At 41.7% G+C, this 21,064-nt stretch overlaps 1 protein-coding gene across 2 annotated transcripts in view; it reads left to right on the top strand.

Moving 5' to 3' along the window:
- P2RX5 (purinergic receptor P2X 5) overlaps nt 1-21,064 on the top strand; it is a 124,785-nt gene that overhangs the window by 51,688 nt on the left and 52,033 nt on the right. For both annotated transcript variants that reach the window (XM_073616905.1, XM_073616902.1), the window contains exons 2-4: nt 13,132-13,282; nt 13,363-13,434; nt 16,742-16,817. In XM_073616905.1, coding sequence (XP_073473006.1) covers nt 13,132-13,282; nt 13,363-13,434; nt 16,742-16,817 — 299 coding nt within the window. The remainder of the gene's footprint in view (nt 1-13,131; nt 13,283-13,362; nt 13,435-16,741; nt 16,818-21,064) is intronic.

Consider the following 21,064-nt stretch of genomic DNA (forward strand, 5'->3'; position numbering starts at 1 on the left):
TGACTGTGTATTATCTGGCCTTGCCAAGAGAGACCCTGCAGGAGGGGGAGGATATGTCCATACAGGATCAAAGAGCCTTTTTACACAATGCAGAAGATTACCCCTTAAGTTCCATAGTGAGTATAACAAGCATGCCATTCTGCATATGCAGACAGATTTTACTGTTGTTGGTTTAGTAACACTTTAATTATCTTGTAAAGTTAGCTAATGAAGCTACTTGAGGTAGCTGATGCTTCTAGGTATGAGACACCTTAACAGCCTTTTAAGGAGGGTCTGCATTAAATTGTTAAAAAAGGCTAAATTCTGGAGAACTTCCTTAAACTTATTTCTTTAATTTTGTTGCAAGGTATTGATTGGTTATATAGAGATAAACCAATTAACGTTGATGAATCTTATACATTGCTTTTACTGTTCCCTATACTGTATTTGTCACTATTGGATTCTAACTCATTACAAGATGAGTCCAAAAACCTACTGCAATAAGTAAAATCTAAAGCTGCTAAGACTGCAGATTCCTAATTTATTTATTTCCAATGCCAGGACCATATTTAACTGTGACATTTTGTGGGCTCTGACCAAGTCATATATTAAGGCATATTCATATTTTTTCATGGTTTAAAGGAAATTATTATACCAAGCTTATTACTATTTTGGCATAGATAGTTCCTATTATCTTTGTTATTAGTAACTATTATCTATTCTAATTCCAGTTTGCATTCTTTCACTATATATAGATTTTAGCTATACAATGATTTGCACAAATATTCACTCTCTATTGGACCTTTCCACTTTTTGTTGTATTATTACCAAGAGTTAAATGGATTTAATTAGAATTTACGATCTGATTATATACTTTACATTTTGATGGTGCAAATTATTTTTAACCACTTGCCGACCAGCTCACGCAGATATACTGCGACAGGTCGGCTTTGCTGCGCGAACCGACGTGCCTGTACGTCGGTCCATGCAAGAGGAGTAGTGTGGGCGCAAGCCCACCGTGTGCCCCGGTAGCGTGCCCACGAGTCCAGTGAACTCGATGTCCACCGGCGACCCGTGATCACTGTAAGGAGAGGCAGAACGGGGAACTGCCTATGTAAACAAGGCGATTCCCCATTCTGCCAGATGACATAACAGAGATCTGCTGTGATGTTTCAGTAAGCCCATCCCCCCTACAGTTAGAATACACCCAGGGAACAAACTTAACCCATTGATCGCCCCCTAGTGTTAACCCCTTCCCTGCCAGTGTTATTTTTACATTGATCAGTGCGTTTTTATAGCACTGATCAATGTAATAATGTCACTGGTCCCCAAAAAGTGTCATTTGGGGTCAGATTTGTCCGCCACAATGTCGCAGTCCTGCTAAAAATAGCAGATCGCAGCCATTACCAGAAAAAACAGTACGAAAACAATAAAAGTCCCTAAATCTATCCTGTAGTTTGTAGACGCGATAACTTTTGCGCAAACCAATCAATATACGCCTATTGCGTATTTACCAAACATATGTAGAAGAATATAAATCGGCCTTAACTGAGGAATACATTTATTTTTTAATATTTTTTTTGGATATGTAATATAGCAGAAAGTAAAAAAATTATTTTGGTCTTTTTTTTGTTTGTTTATAGTGCAAAAAATAAAAACCACAGAGGTGATCAAATACCACCAAAAGAAAGCTCTATTTGTGGGTAAAAAAGGACGTCAATTTTGTTTGGGTACAACATCGCACGTCCGCGAAATTATCAGTTAAAGTGACGCAGTGCTGTATCACATAAATGGGCTGGTCATTAAGCCCGGGTTCACACCTATGCGAATTAGATGCGGCTTACACCGCATCTAATTCGCAGGACATTTTAAAATACATTCATATGAATGCATCTGGTTCACATATGTGCGTTGCATTCGCACTGCGCATTGCACAAAAAACGTGTGCGTTTTTTGGGCATTGCGGTGCGAACTACAAGCCTATTATCTCCTATGGGAACGCATCTGATTCGCAGATGCATTGCGTTCTGAACAAGGATTTTCTCTTTCTCCTCACTACACCTCCCCCTCTCCCCCCCCCTCCCTCCCCCTCTCCCTGCTCTCTAATCCTGAGCAAAAACGCAATGAATCCGTTGAACAGGAGATTGTTATCTCCCCAGTGAAACCTGAGCTTCAATTCGCACCGCACAAGTGTGAAACCAGGCTTAGGGGCAAATCCTTCCGGGTGGTGGTTAAAGTGTCTCATTATTTTATTAAGCAAAAGACATTTGCAAATTCTGACATTTTGCCATATTTCCTTTGAAAAAATGCTTTACCTCTATCACATTGAATGGAATTCTTGGTGATCTTGCTATAGATTCTCAACTGAACTGAGGTCTTAGCTTTTGACATGGACATCCTAATGTCGCGTACACACGATCGGACATTCCGACAACAAACTCGATGGATTTTTTCCGACGGATGTTGGCTCAAACTTGTCTTGCATACACACAGTCACACAAATCTTGTCGAAAATTCTGAACGTCAAGAACGCGGTGAAGTACAACACGTACCACGAGCTGAGAAAAATGAAGTTCACTAGCCAGTGCGGCTCTTCTGCTTGATTCCGAGCATGCGTGGAACTTTGTGCGTCGGAATTGTGTACACACGATCAGAATTTACGACAACGGATTTTGTTGTCGGAAAATCTCAAATTTTGTTTTGATGGAAATTCCGATGGAAAATGGAGCCTATACACGGTCGGAATTTCCAACAACAAGCTCCCATCGAACATTTTCCGTCGGAAAATCCGACCGTGTGTATGGGGCATAAGACTTTTAGGTTTTGGGTTTTAAAGTACTCCAGTAGATTTAGCTTTGTGCTTAGGGTCGTTTTGTCAGCTAAAAAGTAAACCTGAGCCCCAATCTCAGATTTTAATGATACAGGTTTTTCACTAAAAATTATTATTGTCTGTAGCTCCATCCATCTTACCTCTATCATTACCAGTTTCCCGGGCATTGCAAATAAAAAGCATCCATGCAATATGAACATTACTACCACCATGCTTTACTGTTGGGATAGACCTCTCAGGGTGATGAACAGTGACGGCTTTCTGTCATTATTAACCACTTGCCACCCGCCATATAGCAGAATGATGGTGGCAAAGTGGTTTCAATATCCTGACCGGACGTCATATGACGTGATCAGGATATTAAGTCGCTGCGCGCCCCCGAGGGCGCGCATCGCGGCGGTTGTTGTTACGGTGTGTCAGTCTGACGCCCCGCAACACCCATCTAGGTAAAGAGTCTCTGACAGAGACTCTTTACCACGTGATCAGCCGTGTTCAATCGTGGCTGATCATGATGTAAATAGGAAGAGCCATTGATCGGCTTTTCCTCACTCGTGTCTGACAGACGTGAGTAGAGGAGAGCCGATCTGCTGCTCTCCTGGTAGGGTCAGGGTCTGTACTGATTGTTTATCAGCACAGCCCCCCCTCGGATCCCGCCCAGGACCACCATCATGCTGCCCAGGACCACCAGGATGGCCATCCACTCTGGACCACCAGGTATGCCCCCCTAGACCCCCAGGGAAATACTAATTTGTGCCCAGGCAGCTACCAATCAATGCCCAGGCAGCTGCCAATCAGTGCCCACTCAATGCCTACCACTGCCAGTGCCACCAGGGATGCCTATCAGTGCCGTGTATCAGTGCCCATCAGTGCAACGTATCAATGCCTATCAGTGCCCATCAGTGCCCAGCAGTGCTGCCTATCAGTGCCCAGCAGTGCCCAGCAGTGCTGCCTATCAGTGCCCAGCAGTGCCGCCTATCAGTGCCACCCATAAGAACCCATCTTTGCAGCCTTTCAGTGCCCATCAGTGTCGCCTATTAGTGCCCATGAGTGCCCACTAGTGTCACCCAGTGCCACCCACGAGTGCCCATCAGTGCCGCCTATCAGTGCCCATCAGTGCTGCATATCAGTGCCACCCATCAGTGCCGCCTACCAGTGCCCATCAGTGCCGCATATCAGTGCCCATTGTCAGTGCCCCTCAGTGCCCGCTCATTGGTACCACCTCATCGGTGCTGCTTTATCAGTGCCTGTCAGTGCCGCCTTATCAGTGCCCAGCAGTGAAAGAGAAAACTTCCTTATTTACAAAATTTATAACAGAAACAAAAGCAAAACTTTTATTTTTTTTTAAATTTTTGGTCTTTTTTTATTTGTTTAGCAAAAAATAAAAACCGCAGAGGTGATCAAATATGACCAAAAGAAAGCTCTATTTGTGGGAACAAAATGATAAAAATGTAGTTTGGGTACAGTGTTGTATGACCGTGCAATTGTCATTCAAACTGCGACAGCACTGAAAGCTGAAAATTGGTCTAGGCAGGAAGGTGTATAAGTGCCCTGTATTAAAAGGGTTAAAGTCTATGATCCAGTTCTGTGTCACAATGTGAGCAAAGTTGGCGTAGAGGAAGAGTCGTCAGCAGATTTTTACATATCCAGAGGTTGTCTTTAGGGAATATGAGAGTATATATATACACATATATATATATATATATATATATATATATATATATATATATATATATATATATATACATATACACACATACATACATACATATGCACACACACAGTTAGGTCCATATATATTTGGACACAGGCAGAATTTTCATACTTTTAGCCCTGTATGCCACCAGAATAAAATTAAAACAAAACAATCCAAATGAATTTGAAGTGCAGATTTTCAGCTTTAATTCAAGGGGTTGAACATAAATATCAAGTACAAATTTTAGGAACTGCAACCATTTTTCTTTCTTTTTTTTTTTGAAAATAAAGCTTTATTAAAGAGCAGTGCAGTACATTGAAATTAAATCCAAAGGTATACTGACAAATCCCGTGCAAATAAGGGATTGATATTAGAAAAGTACAAAGATATTAAACAGACATTCAAAACAACTTATATTTGCTATTGTAACAGTAGGGAAGGCTGAGTCTTATGTTCCCTGTGTGGGTTGACATTACCAACACCCCTAACGGGATCACACTGTATCAGGAGCCCCCCCATCTCCAGGGAGAGTGTTAAGGATATCCCGGGACCCCTACTGGCCCCGCTCCCAGGGACCTGCCACATTCCCTGAGGTAAAAATAGGGACCACTAGAAAAGCTAACAGACCCCTCCAGCAGCTCCCATCTATTTGGCAATATTCCGTTTTGAGTCCCTGACTCAAACTCACTATTCAAAGTCTGATGGCGACTTAAGAAATTCTTTTATATTGCAAACTAGTGAGTTAAATATTACTGAAACACTGCGAATGTGATATCAAATCATTTTAATGACAGAAAGAAAGGACAGAGAAGAAGAAAAGAATAGAGAAATAGAACGCTAGGATGGTTGGATATAGTTGTGCCCGGTCCAGGGTGTTTTCCTTTTTTTTTTTTCCTTTTTTTTTTTTTTTGGATTTTGAATTCCGCTTGACTATTTCGTTTGAATACCAGGGATAAGGGAAATGCCTATATGCCTAGCCCAGGGCTCCCATGTTGCCTCGAATGATTTAGTGGTGTCCGTCATAGAGCTGACCGTTTTTTCTTGGGACATAATCCACAAAATCTTTCGTTTGGCTGCCTGGAAAGACACTGTGGGTTGCTTCCAGGCCTTAGCTATGGTGGTTTTAGCTCCTAACAACATGAAGGAAATCAACTTTTGGGAGTGTTTTTTGTCTTAGGAATTGGTGCATTAAGTAATGCCACTTGGGAAGATTTAGTAATAGGGAGACCCGAGACTTTTCGAATCATAGCGAATATTTTGTTCCAAAAACCTCTTAATCTAGGACAATCCCACCAGATATGAATCATGGAGCCCTGAGCTTGACAGCCTCTGAAGCATAACGGGGAGGCAGAGGAAAACATAGTCGCTAGTCTGGTGGGTACTAGATACCATCTCAACAACACTTTTAGATTAGCTTCTATTAATGAAATATTTAAGATAACTTTATAGGCTATGGTTCCTCTCCGATGCCATTCCTCCAGACTCCAGGTCTCCTGTAGATCCCTCTCCCACGCTTCCATGTACGCAAATTTTGTGGTGGGTTCCATAAGCGCCGCGTAAATTAGAGATATGCCCCCCTTTATGTCTAAAGCTTGGCCGCACCACCGCTCATAATGTGTAAATTCCAAAGGGAGCGCCTGTCCCTTCGTTAGTGAGGAGAGAAAGTGGGAGATCTGGACAAATCTAAATCTCTCTGAACCTGGAAGTTCAAGTGTATCTATACATTGCTTCAGCGTAATCGGACCCGAGGGAGAAAGAAAGTGGCCAATACGGTACATCCCCTTGTCGAGCCACCATTTAAAGGACTTGATATCCATGCCCGGTGCAAATCGGGGGTTATGAAAAATGTGGTCAAGAGGGTGGGTGGGTGAGGTCAGTGCTGGTAAGCATTTCACGGTATTCCATAATTTAAAGGATTGGGACAATGCAGGAGCTAGTATGGAAGGCCTTGATTTCATGGGGCACCCGAGGAGGTAGTCTATGGTGTGTGTCGGGACAGCTTGTCTCTCTATATTTATCCAATCAGGTTTCTCGACTCTGAAGTATACCATGAAGAGTTGGGCCAGTCTTGCAGCTTGGTAGTAGCTATAAAGATCTGGGAGATCTAGACCCCCCCTGGTTTTGGGACTAAAAAAATATTGCGAGCTAGCCTATATCCTTTTTTACCCCAAATGTATTTTATGATTTTCCCTTGGAGGGATTTGAGATGATATTTTCTAATGTCTATCGGGAGTGACCTAAACAAATAGAGGAGCTTGGGCAGTAATGTCATTTTGATAGAATGTATTCTACCTAGCCAGGATATATTGTACTTGGACCAGGCTAGCATGTCAGATTCTAATGTGCGGAACATGGGAGGGAAATTAGCTTGAAAAAGTCGCTCAAACTTGGGGGTAAGGTTTATCCCTAGGTATCGAATCGAGGAGTCGCTCCATTTAAATTTGAATGAAGGCTTGAGCCTATCTACTTCTGCCTCTTGTAGGGAAGTATTTAATGCCTGGGATTTGTCCATGTTAACCCTTAAACCCGACAAGGATCCAAATATTTTTAAGAGATTGCAAATATTGGGAAGTGAGGTAGTTGGGGATGTGACAAAAAGGAGGATGTCGTCCGCAAAAAGGGCGCATTTATGGGTGTGCGCTCCGCATTTTACACCCTTAATATTTTGGTTAGATCTGATTGCAATTGCCAGAACCTCTATAGCTAAAGCAAAAATCATAGGAGATAGGGGGCACCCCTGTCTGGTACCCCTAGTTATTTGAATGGGATCCGAATAGAATCCGTGAAGTTTGACCTTGGCACTAGGAGTGGAGTATAAAGCTTTCAGGATACTTATGAACTTTTCCCCGAATCCCCAGCGTCCCAGTACTGTGAATAGGAATGACCAAGACAAGGAGTCGAAGGCCTTTTTAAGGTCCAACGACAGCAATAAACCCTCCTGCTTTGGGCCTCCATCCCAACCCGTTTGTAATAATGAGACAATATCGACCGCCCTTCTAACTTGATCCGGGCCCTGTCTTCCCGGTATAAAGCCCACTTGGTCTTTGTTTATATATTGGTTGATGAAGGAGTTGATTCTGTTAGCTAGGATTTTAGTAAGTATTTTCAAGTCGTTGTTAATCAGCGAAATTGGTCTGTAGTTCTCGACTAAAGATGGATCCTTGTCGGGTTTGGGTATGACAGAGATAAACGCCATATTTAGTTGTGACTCTAGGGGTGCCCCTGACCTTCTGGAATTGAAGAATTTTGTAATATGGGGTGCTAAGGTTTTCGTAAAAGTTTTGTAATATTGATTGGAGAATCCATCGGGGCCGGGCGCTGAACACCCTTTTAAATTTTTAATTACCTCTATTGTTTCTTCTATAGAAAAGGGTGCTTCCATGAGATCCACATGATCTTTACGTAGAGTGGGTATGTCTAGATCATCTAAGAATGATTTCAAGGAAGAGTCTGACATAGAGTCATTCTTCTGATATAGTTTAGAGTAAAAAGACTGAAATACTTGCAGAATTTTTGGGGGATTAAGGGTTGAGGATCCATCCTGTAGTCTAAGTTTTGGGATTGTGAAGTTAGTGAATTTGGGAGAGAGCTTTCTTGCTAATAGAGTACTCATCTTGTCTCTCTGAAAGTAGAATTTCACACTATTCCATTTCAAGTGTCTTTCTGCCCTTACTGTGTGAGCTAGGTTTAAAGCTATTCTGGCTGCGTCTAGTTGAGCTATTTGAACCTTAGAAGGATCCCTTTTGTGTTGTTTACACAGGGCCTTGAAGTCCCTCTCTAGTTTCTCTATCTCCGCTATCTGTGCTTTCTTTCTTTGAGACGACATTTGAATGAGCTTTCCCTGTATGGTAGCTTTATGAGCGGCCCAAAGGGTCTCTGCTGATATTCCCTCCACATCGTTCCGCAAAAAGTAATCTTTTAATTCCCTCTCAATCTCTATTACTGAAATAGGGTCATTAAAGATAGTGTCGTTGAGTCTCCACTGGGTAGTGGGTGGTTTGTGGGAACCGCCCCGTAGGGTGACGACCACCATGGCATGATCTGATAGGGCTGTGTCTTTAATATAGGCCTTAACTACATAGGGGATATGTATCACTGACAGGAGTATGTGGTCGATCCTGGAGTACATTTTGTGAGGGTTTGAATAATGTGTATAATCCCTCTTTGTGGGATTATGTTCTCTCCAGATATCGGCTAAGCCTTGTTGATAAATAAGTTTCGCGATCTTGGAACTTGTTTTTGTGGGGCGGATTGATTGTGTTTTTAGAGGTTTGGATTTATTCATCTGTCCAAAGAATGCTTTTCCAGAACTGGTCTGTTTTTTTTAGCAAAGATGTTTTTTAGCAAAGTTTAATCTGGCTTTTCTATTCTTCAGGTATATGAATATTTTGGACCTTGTGGTGAACCCTCTGTATTTTCTCTTGTGAAGTATTCTCTTGATTGTAGACTTTGACAATGATACACCCACCTCCTGGAGAGTGTCCTTCACTTGTCTGGATGTTGTGAATGGGTTTTTCTTTACCATAGAGAGGATCCTGTGATCATCCACCACTGTTCTCTTCCATGGACGTCCAGGCCTTTTAATATTGCTGAGGTCACCAGTGCATTCTTCTTTCCTCAGAAGATACCAAACTGATGATTTGGCCACTCCTAATGTTGCTGATATCTTTCTGATGGATTTGTTTAGTTTTTGAAGCCTTACAATGGCCTGTTTCACTTGCATGGACAGCTCCTTTAAACGCATGTTGTAGGTTCACAGCAATAGATTCCAAATGCAAATACCACACTTAGAATCAACTCCAGACCTTTTACTTGCTTAATTGATGAAGAAATAACAAAGGAGTAGCCCACAGCTGGCCATAAAACAGCTTTTGATTTATTTGTCCAATTACTTTTGGTCCCTTGAAAAAGGGGGGGTGGCTATTCTTAAAAGCTGTAATTTCTAAACCCTTCCTCCGATTTGGATGATATATATATAAAATATATACATATAAAATAATAAACACCAATCACCACCTACAAACACATTTTTTTTTAAGGTAAATGGAAATCTAATGACCAACTTCTGTTCAGCGTTTATTCTGGAAAACATAAATTTGATCAGCGCATTGCAGCGGGGGGAGTCCATCGCTTATGTTCATGTGGGCATCGGTCAGTTTTTTCTTTTGTTAAACCCGATGGTTGAACAAATAAAAAACTGTAAACTGTAAGGCTGGGTTCATACTAATGCAAATTGGATGTGGGTTTCTACACATCCAATTCGCACAGCAGGAGATTGTGACCAGCTCTCTATGGAGCTGGTTCACATATCTCCGTAGCGGCTCCAGTGCGATTTGCACAGGAGGCCTGTGCATCTTTTGGTCCATTTTAGGTCCGAATTCAGCCAAAAAATTCAGCACCGTGCTTATATGTGAACCCAGCCTAAAGTGTGTACCCAGCTTAAGTCTGATCTGCCAGAAACTGAGATGCATCTATCTCCACCTTTTAACTGCAGGTAAAGATGTAGGTGGGACCATATTACTTTTAGTTTGTTATCCTAGTCTAAACAATGTTGATCCTAGTGTCATTGTAGAACAATAACCAAAAAATAATGAATTCAAGTGTAACTTTCTCTATAATCTATATAATTCCTGTTTTAATACAAATGTATCCATCCTTGTACTGGGACAAAAGCCCAGTCCTTTATTCAAAACCATCAGTTCAGCATCATTTAAACCACTTGACAACCGCCTAAGGCCTCTTTCACACGAGGGATCCGTATGTCCGTTTTTCATCCTTCCGTTTTCGGATGAAAAACGGACATACATTCATCCCTATGGAGCGTCGGATGTCAGCGGTGACATGTCCGCTGACATCCGACCCCGCTCCGATCCGAAAAGTGTAACGGAGAAAAAACCTACTTTTCCATCCGTTTTCGGATCGGATCGGGTGACGACGGACACTACGGTCCGTCATCATCCGATCCCCCCATAGGGGAGAGCGGCGCTCTGACAGGTCCGTAGCTGCACAGCGTGCAGCGATGGACCTGTCATCTTCCTGCTCAGCGGGGATCGGCGGAGCGATCCCCGCTGAGCAAGCGGGTGTTCACGGGGCGGATCATCACTGATCCGCCCCGTGAGAAAGAGCCCTAACTGGGAAAATACGTCATTACTTTGACATTTAATACCAGGATTATGGCGGCATCTAGATTTCATAACTCCGGTATAATTTTTTTCCCTCAGGTGCCGCTCTTTCTGATAAAAGTGGTCTGAGCAGTGCATTGGCTGCTGGATCACATTTAGAAGCAATGGGAGGGGTCGTTCCCCTGCCACTTTCCAGTGGTTCTCGGGCTTACCTAGGCGATAGGTAGCTCCAGGAATTGATGCAGCGCTGGCAGCGGCTAGGCACAGATATGAGCGAAGGAAAGATGGCCATCGCTCATCTCTATGGCCTAGGAGGACCAGAGTGGCGTCATGACGTCACTTCCGGTTCCTGTCCCGTGTAAACAAGAGAAATGTGACAGATTGTGGCTCCAGGTGAGTATAATAATCCACCAAAAAGGAAAAGCTGGGTGCTAGCTCCGGCTTGCAACAGTGAACATGTGGACCAAGTGAAAACAATTTGCTGCTCACTGGCATCCGTCTTTGAAGAAGAAAAATGTATGTGTGAAACATTGTCACCCCTTGGTCTGTTGTTTTAGTCCTGGTGGCATTCTTCCAATAAACCTGTTGGACGGATGTTGGTGTGCAGCTAAATTTCCTCCATGTATACCTGCAGTATAGACAAAGGACAAGGGGCGAAATACTCTGTTGCTCTGGAACAAAGTCATATGGCGTCGCACCAGACTCAATGTGCTTGTGCGCCTACGGGGGCGCGCAGAGTGGTGATCGTGGACTCGCTGTGTGCCTGGGACACAGTGTGATCATGATCTCGGTAAAGAGTCAATGACATGGCTCTTTACCCATGTGATTAGCTGTGTCCAGTCACAATTGTCATTCAACAGCACTGAAAGCTAAAAATTGGCCTGGGCAGGAAGGAGGAGAAAGTGCCCAGTATTGAGGTGGTTAATTAATTAAAGTGTATATTCTCCCAAAAAGTTGCATATGAAAAAACACTGCGCAAAACCGTGTGACATAAAAAATTGCAACGGCTACCATTTATTCTTTAGGGCCTCTGCTAAAAAAATATATAATGTTTGGGGGTTCTTAGTCATTTTCTAGCAAAAAATACAGATTTTCACAATTTTCCCAAAAAGTTGCATATGAAAAAACACTGTGCAGTAATTAGGGTGTATGAACACAGTAGACCAGATGATTCTAAAAAGAAAAAATATGTTTGAGTGTATAGCATAACAAAATAGTAAATAAATGGGTCTGGTATAGTGTACAGTGGATAGAGATATACTGGTGATCAATCAAAGTGGAAAGTGGACGCCTATGTGAACCCGTGCATAGTGGAATGAAGAGTGCAGAGAAAGCACCAAACCGAAGCTGAATGTCAAACACAATAGCGTAAAGCTGAGTGGAAAGATTGAAGAGAGGAAAAAACAAAGACAAAACAAAAGTGAAACAAACAAGCAAAAAGAGGAAAATAGCAAATAACTTTGCAGGGTAATACCTGTGAATAGGTAACAAGTGCTGAATATAATCCACATGACCACCTCCACAAGAAGCAATGTGCAAATGGAGGTCATGACTAACCCAGGCTGATATATCCCCACAGCGGTGGGCGGATCCCGCAAACGTCATGCAGACGTAGCAGGTGGAGGGCCATGAATTGATCCCACACCCGATGCGCGCACCGGAGATAGGTCAAAAGAGGACGTCCTAAGTCGTCAGATTTGTATAGCATGAATTTATAATAAATTATCAATTGTATCCTAGTTGTGCCTAGCCTTTGACCCACATCATTCAAAGTCCCAGAAACACGTAATAATCTATTTACCATTATTTCCTATGGCTCCCATTCACGCCTATGCAGTTTCCTGCAATTTTTTTTTTTTTACAAGCAAGACAGTGCACATATGGTGATCCTGCCCCTGCCTTATGAGATTTTGGTCAACGGTCTTTGGACTCCCAACTACCCTTATCCACGTACCTTTCCACAAGGACCCCAAACTTGCATTGCTCCATTGTCCGATCCCGGGCCTCTTCTCTCACCAGCAGAAACTAGCCACATATCTGTTTATCACAGCTAAGCATACAATAGCAAGGGCCTGGAAAAAGCAGGCTATATAATTTTCAGGGGTGAAGAACATCTTGACGACCCTCATGATCCATGAAAAAATGTCTAGTATCCTCCACAACTCCCATGCCAAATTTCTCAAAGTATGGGCCCTGAGGTGGTCCTAAGCATACTCTGCACCCGACCAGTCTAGGCCTCTCAAACTAACTTAACCCCATCCCCAGCCTGGGGGACCTTCCTTTTCCTTTTCCCACCTCCTTTTACCCTTTCACTTTATATATATATATATATATATATATATATATATATATAAACACACACACACGGTGTAGTTGTTCCTTAGATACAATTAAGACTATGTTCAGGAATTTATTGTGGGCATCTGTTTGAAATAGGTGTCTTCATATAGAACACAAATAAAAAAATAAGTGACAAGCTTATCTGATGTTCCATTTTGCTTTTGCAGGTGGGTGTTTGTGACTAAAAAAGGGTATCAAGACACCGACACATCCATACAGAGCTCTGTCATTACCAAGTTAAAGGGAGTTGCCTTCACCAACACCACAGAACTGGGGCCAAGACTCTGGGATGTGGTAGATTATGTCATACCGCCACAGGTCATTAGATCTTTTCATTGCATGTATAAAATATCTCTACAAAAGACATATCTAATTTTCTTTTTTTATTCTTCCTTCAGGGTGAAAATATTTTTTTTGTGGTAACAAACCTGATTGTCACCCCTAACCAGAGACAAGGTAAATGCAGTGAGGTAAGGAAAAAAAGTACTCCACTGAACAACCTGATAATACCTATGCCCTTCTTGTTATAGAGATTTACCTTCACTTCCCGTCCTGTTTAACTACAAAGGAAATGAGGGGAAATGTGCAGCAAGAACAGAGGCAGCAATAGAAAATCTGACATGGGTTCTAGCCTACCTTTATTTTGGTAAAATGTCAGCAGTACAGGAAGTGAGAGTGAATCTCTCTAACAGAGCCCCAGATAGCAGTAAAAAGTTGACAGTGGTTCTAACCCTTCCCCACTCTATCCAAAACTAAGAAATTAGGTTTTGGCCAGACAAACACTTTCACAGGGGGTTAGAGATCCTGGCAACATTTTGCCTCAATTGCAACGCGATTTATCACGCGAAAATCGCGGCAGACCTGTGCCGCCACTTGAGGTGTCATTCAAATGAATGGTATCTCAAATGCGAGTCCCGCGATTCGTGATTCACACATTGGCGTTTTCAAATCACGGTTTGATTCACAGCAAATCTACCCGTGATTCAAAATGCTGAAGTGTGAATGCAGCCTAAGTGTAGGAATACAGGCAACAATAAAAAAAATGTATAGAGTTTCTAAGTAAAACCTCCAAAAAGTTATTAAAACTGAAATATGTTTTGTTTATGAAAAATGGTTTATTTAGTGCAAGAGACTACTGCATTTTCTGTAAGTTCACACTGTTGAGCAAGCACCGCACATGCACCAAGATCAGTTAAAATGTCTTTTTTCTACACGGAAAAGTCTGATGATTACCCAACCATGGATCCACCCACTGTGATGGGTTTTAACCATCAAAGGGCTTAATCTTGAACTTCTACGATTAAACCCTTGATGGGCAGAGACTGAGGAACAGCAGACATTTTCACATGGACTGTGAGTGGAGATGGATTTGGGAGCTGTGTCTGCACCCAAGGTACAAAGTGGATATCCAAGAGTAAGCTTTTGGAGTATATTATTTTTTTGAAACTCACACTGTTGTTTGTTTTAAGGGGACAGGTACTCTTGTGGCCATTTGAAAAATAGTTGAGTAAGCCTGCCTAAACTCAGAGCAGATCAGAAAACAAATAATTGCCTATGGTCCCTCTGCAGACTCACTGGTTTTAGTGGAAGATGATTTATCTGGAATGGATTTTCCCATACAATTGCTCTCCTAAAATAAGACAAATGGTTAGACCAAATGATCGTGCGTACTTATGCCAGAGTTTTCTATAGAACATTTTTGAAGATTCAATCACAAATTCATGTCTATGGTTTGCCTAGAAAATTGAAAAACAGTCACCCACAGTCAAGTCTATATCACAAGTCAAAAACACATGGAATTCTTGTTTATATTGTCTGTTTTACTGTGAATCATAAAATTGTACAATTCTAGATCCTGTCTTACTACGAACCCAAACAATCTGAAACTGTCCAGAATCTGACAGGCCAAAAATTCAAAATAAATACAAAACTGTCTGAATTCTGCAATTTCAGGATTGAGTCGGCTGGGATTCAGGTAATTTTATATAAAGCTTATTTGTCACAGGATTTCATCTTGTAATGTAGCCAAGCTACAGTTGCCACCTTCTTATTTAATAGATACATACAGTATATCCAGCTCACTGCTGAAGTGAGAAGTTTGGTAGGTCAGCTGGACTGCTTAGATTTATATTTCTCCTTACAGAGAGGCTATGTTTTTAATCTTCAAATTCAGATTAGGAGCCTTGCAGTGCTTTTTTAGATAAGTAGGACAGAAACAAAAAATGTAATGCTAAGTACAGGCAGTTCCCACGTTACAAACAAGGTTCTGTAGATTTGTTCTTAAGTTGAATTTGTATGTAAGGTGGAACAGGTACATTTTTTTGGAAGGGTTAACATCCCTGTAACATTTGTTTTGCTGTCTGTGACCCTGTTCAGAAGATTTCACCTCACTTTCTGTTCCTGTAACAATTGGATTTTGAAAATTTTGGGTTGTTGGGGAAACAAGGATCGGTGATAAAGCTTCAGAGAAGACATTTTTTTCCATGATAACTCTTACAGGAGTGAATTTTCCTTCCTAGGGGTAAATTTCCTCTCACTTCCTGTTGTCACCCTCTGTTATAAGTAGTTTGTAAGTTGGATGTTTGTAACTCGGAGGCTGCCTGTACACAAAATGGAGTGGACTTTAGGACACGTCTAACTGAAGACATGACCTGGACTAGATTTATAGAGAAAGAATTGACCTGGATTAGATTTACAGAGAAAGCAGTACTAACTATATGGATATGCTGCCAAATTTAAGCATAGCTACTAACCTGTGCGCTTTTATGAGCTCAGGATGGACCATGGAGTCTCATCATATGAACAATTTCCCTATAAGCAAATAATCATTTATGTCTTGTTTTGCAGGGTCTCATTTGATATAATTTTAGCACTTTAACATAAGAAGATAGCAAGGGCAGAACTAGCACTATAACAACCCATGCACATGGGCATGTCTCCAATTCACTGACCAACAACATAGGTGGAAACTACACTGAGCACTATTGTAAGGGGGCGCTACACTAACCATAAATGTAAGGGGGTACTTTATTCACTACCAATATAGGGAAAACACTTCACTGGCCAATAATGTAAAGGGGTGCTTCACTGACCACCAATAAAAGAAGGGTTCTTCACTGACTATCTATGTAAAAATGGCTAAATTCTCTTACCTGTAATCCCTATGAACATTGACAGAGATAAGTGTTCCTCCAATAAAATAACCCAGCTCTCAATTATTGTGGACATTCATGGTGTGAAAGATCAAATACAGTTCCAAAGATTTTGCTTTCCTAATGTACAAAGTCTTCTTTTGAAAAATCTGTTGCTTTGGAATATGAGTCAAGTTCAAACTTAAGCTGGCCATACACAGCTTGAATTTTGACTGATTCCCGTTGAAACGGACAAAATTCAAGTTGTGGGTGGCCTTGTCAGCACCAGCCATCTTGCTACACTTTGACTGAAGAAGCCAGGTGGAAAACTGGCAATGGATTAGTGACTGCATTCTATCATATGCAGTCACTGTTTGGGTATTCAAGCAGCTGCAGGTGTTGAATACAATAGATACCTCCATCTTTACTGTTTAGAATGGATGAATGAATTTATCTGATTTCTCTCGTTCTGCCTGCAGGCATAATGAGAGAGATCTATGCTTGTATGACTAGCATTAGTGATACTTTGTCAAGAATGGATCTGATTGGTAACTCTAGGTAATGCAGACAGTTCTTGCTTAAATGTTAGCACTATCAAGAGCCAGCAATACAAAATAAATCACTTTCCACTCTTGTTTTTGTGCAGAATGCTGGAATTCCAGACGCAATATGTACAAAGGACAGTGACTGCCCAGAGGGTGAACCGGTCATTGCCGGCAATGGTATAATGTGATCACATTTTAACAAAGCTTGCTAATATGCTTTTGTTCACTGCACAAATTACATTACTAAAAGTGTAGAAGACATAAATCTGGAGAGGAGATTGCATTCATTAATGAAGCAGTAAAGCAGAGAATGTGACGAACTGAAGTATAGAAAAAAGATGAGCAATTTAAAGAATATTATAACAAAGAACATTTTAACACAATACTTACAAGAGGATTTTTTTTTTTTAATAAAGCTTATAAATGTGCCAAAGATGAATATCATGCAGATTTAAAAGATACAAATTTTAAAAAATGCACACAGACTCCTCCAAAGTCTCCCAAAATACATAGAAAATGCTTAAAGTGGATGTAAACCCTCACATATACCCAGTGAAGTGAACAGCCTCAGATGATACACAGAGATTAAACAAATCTCCCTACATAAGTTTTACATGTATATCTGCTGTCTTCAGCTTATATACTGTTTAGAAAGTTCAGATCGTGTTAGAAGATTTTCTCTTCCCGTTCAACGCTGCAGTGAAGCCTGGGCATACAGCCAAGACAGCTAAAAGGAGGAAAGGCACACCCCCTCTCTCCTCATAGGTAGAGACTTCCAGAGCTGATCGTTGAATAGTTCAGGGCTCTGCTAATCTATTTATAGCATCCTCCCCAACACAAAACTCAGGCTGCTTTTATCTCAGTTGACGGAGAATTTTTCAGGAGTTATCAGGCTGATAACAGAAGAACGGAGCAGGAGGCAGCTAACGGGACATAGTGCTTTGAAGAGAGATAATAAAACATTGCAGATATATGTGCTCAGCTCAAATTTCATGAATTGGGTTTACATCCACTTCAAGGGTTTTTTATTTAGTGGACTTTAGAGGGGGTCTGTTGTGTTGTCTGTGAAGCTGGCTGGCTACTGTGAAAATTATTTAAAAATGCATCTCCGAGTTTTGTGAAGGCTTTAGATGTTTTGAAGGATCACATTGAGGTCAAAAGGACATTTTACTTGAAATGGAACTAAGATTATTAAAGTAGACCCAAACTAACAAATACAGTCAGGTCCATAAATTTTGGGACATCGATACAATTCTAATCTTTTTGGCTCTATACACCACCACAATGGATTTAAAATGAAACAAACAAGATGTGCTTTAACTGCAGACTTTCAGCTTTAATTTGAGGGTATTTACATCCAAATCAGGTGAACGGTGTAGAAATTACAACAGTTTGTATATGTGCCTCCCACTTTTTAAGGGACCAAAAGTAATGGGACAGATTAACAATCATCCATCAAACTTTCACTTTTTAATACTTGGTTACAAATCCTTTGCAGTCAATTACAGCCTAAAGTCTGGAACACATAGACATCACCAGATGCTGGGTTTCATCCCTGGTGATGCTCTGCCAGGCCTCTACTGCAACTGTCTTCAGTTCCTGCTTGTTCTTGGGGCATTTTCCCTTCAGTTTTGTCTTCAGTAAGTGAAATGCATGCTCAGTCGGATTCAGGTCAGGTGATTGACTTGGCCATTGCATAACATTCCACTTCTTTCCCTTAAAAAACTCTTTGGTTGCTTTCTCAGTATGCTTCGGGTCATTGTCCATATGCACTGTGAAGCACCGTCCAATGAGTTCCGAAGCATTTTGCTGAATATGAGCAGATAATATTGCCCGAAACACTTCAGAATTCATCCTGCTGCTTTTGTCAGCAGTCACATCATCAATAAATACAAGAGAACCAGTTCCATTGGCAGCCATACATGCCCACGCCATGAAACTACCACCACCATGCTTCACCGATGAGGTGGTGAGGTGGTATGCTTTGGATCATGAGCAGTTCCTTTCCTTCTCCATACTCTTCTCTTACCATCACTCTGGTACAAGTTGATCTTGGTCTCATCTGTCCATAGGATGTTGTTTCAGAACTGTGAAGGCTTTTTTAGATGTTGTTTGGCAAACTCTAATCTGGCCTTCCTGTTTTTGAGGCTCACCAATGGTTTACATCTTGTGGTGAACGCTCTGTATTCACTCTGGTGAAGTCTTCTCTTGATTGTTGACTTTGATACACATACACCTACCTCCTGAAGAGTGTTCTTGATCTGGACAACTGTTGTGAAGGGTGTTTTCTTCATCAGGGAATGGATTCTTCGGTCATCCACCACAGTTGTTTTCTGTGGTTTTCTGGGTCTTTTGGTGTTGCTGAGCTCACCGGTGCGTTCTTTCTTTTTAAGGATGTTCCAAACAGTTGATTTGGCCACACCTAATGTTTTTGCTATCTCTCTGATGGGTTTGTTTTGTTTTTTTCAGCCTAATGATGGCTTGCTTCACTGATAGTGACAGCTCTTTGGATCTCATATTGAGAGTTGACAGCAACAGATTCCAAATGCAAATAGCACACTTGAAATGAACTCTGGACCTTTTATCTGCTCCTTGTAAATGGGATAATGAGGGAATAACAGCCATGGAACAGCTGAGCAGCCAATTGTCCCATTACTTTTGGTCCCTTAAAAAGTGGGAGGCACATATACAAATTGTTGTAATTTCTACACCATTCACCTGATTTGGATGTAAATACCATCAAATTAAAGCTGAAAGTCTGCAGTTAAAGCACATCTTGTTCGTTTCATTTCAAATCCATTGTGGTGGTGTATAGAGCCAACAAGATTAGAATTGTGTCGATGTCCCAATATTTATGGACCTGACTGTAGATTATTTACAGTGTTATAGGTATATATCATATAGGGTTTATTGTACCTAAGCAGTACTCTGAAAATCTACATTTTGGCTTGCATTCTTCCTGAACAATAGAACTAAACTTCCTGTGCCTAGGTGCCTCTTCGCTATATATATAGAGTGTGAGATCATCTAAGGCACTGCTGGCTCTGAATGCTAGAAAGATTTGGTGATGATGACATTACTGCGCTGCTCACTTGTTAAAGAGAAAGATGTACCTGAGGACCTGCAGTGCAAGGATCTCTCAGCTTCTGCTTCACTCAGTGGATCGGTGCTTTCTGCACCTCTGCTGCTGCTTCTTAATTATTCCCCTACAAGTCATCAGATCCCCAGTCTTTGAGGGAATATCTGATATAAGGAATTACTGTACTACCAAGAAGTAAGGAAATGTCTTAAAGTAGTTCTACAGACAGAAGGTTTTTTTTACCCTAATGCATTCTCTGCATTAAAATTAAAAAACCTTTAGTGTGCAGCTACCCCCCAGCCCTCCTTATACTTACCTGAGCTCCATCTCAATCCAAGCAACAGCTCTCTGGGGTCTCTCTCTCCTCACTGGCCCACACTGTAGCGGGAGCCATTGGCTCCTCTGCTGTTGATTACAGCCAGTGAGCCAATGAGGAGAGAGCAGGAGGCGGGGCAGAGCTACACTATGTTTGTGAATGGACAATGTCCACTCACATGAGTGTGGCTCTGGAGCAAGCCTGCTCAAGTGCCCCCATAGCAAGAGGCTTGCTATTGGGGACACTTGGCGGGGGGAGGATGGGCAGGACCACCGGCAGTGAAACACCGCACAGAGCAGGTAAGTATAACCATTTTTTTTATTGCAACCTTTAGAATCATGTTATTATTTCCACAGTGTTGAACATGGTAATGTATTAATAGGGAAAAGATCAGCTGCAGAAAGACTATAGGCCTCACTTGTGACTTGCTGTCTGCTTGCCTTTTTTTTGGTACAGTTTTCATAATACAGGTCCTCTTTAACAATTGCTGACCAGCCACCGTCATTATACTGCGGCAGGTCGGCACGATCCCGCAAACCGTCGTAGCTCTACATTGGTCCCTTTAAGCGGGAAAGCAGGCGCGCGCCCGCTGCACAGCAGTTGTGCCAATGCTCGTGACCGGCAGTCGCAATGACCATTGGCCACGAGCGATCGCGGGCACGAGAGGCAGAACAGGGACGTGTGTGTGTAAACACACACATCCCAGTTCTGTGAGGAAAGGAGAGAGAGATTGTGAGTTCCTACGAGCTGGGAACCACGATCTCTCATCTCCTACAGTCAGTCCCATCCCCTCAGTTAGAACACACACATAGGGAACACAGTTAACCCCTTGATCACCCTCTACCCCTTCCCTGTCAGTGACATTTATACAGTAATGAGTGCATTTTTATAGCACTGATCGCTGTATAATTGTCAATCGACTCAAAAATGTGTCAGAAGTGTCCGATGTGTCCGCCATAATGTCACAGTCTCGGGAAAAATCGCAGATCGCCGCCATTGCATTAAAAATGCCATAAATCTATCCCCTAT

The sequence above is a fragment of the Aquarana catesbeiana genome, linkage group LG02, assembly GCF_042186555.1.
Source record: "Aquarana catesbeiana isolate 2022-GZ linkage group LG02, ASM4218655v1, whole genome shotgun sequence".
NCBI lineage: Eukaryota > Metazoa > Chordata > Amphibia > Anura > Ranidae > Aquarana > Aquarana catesbeiana.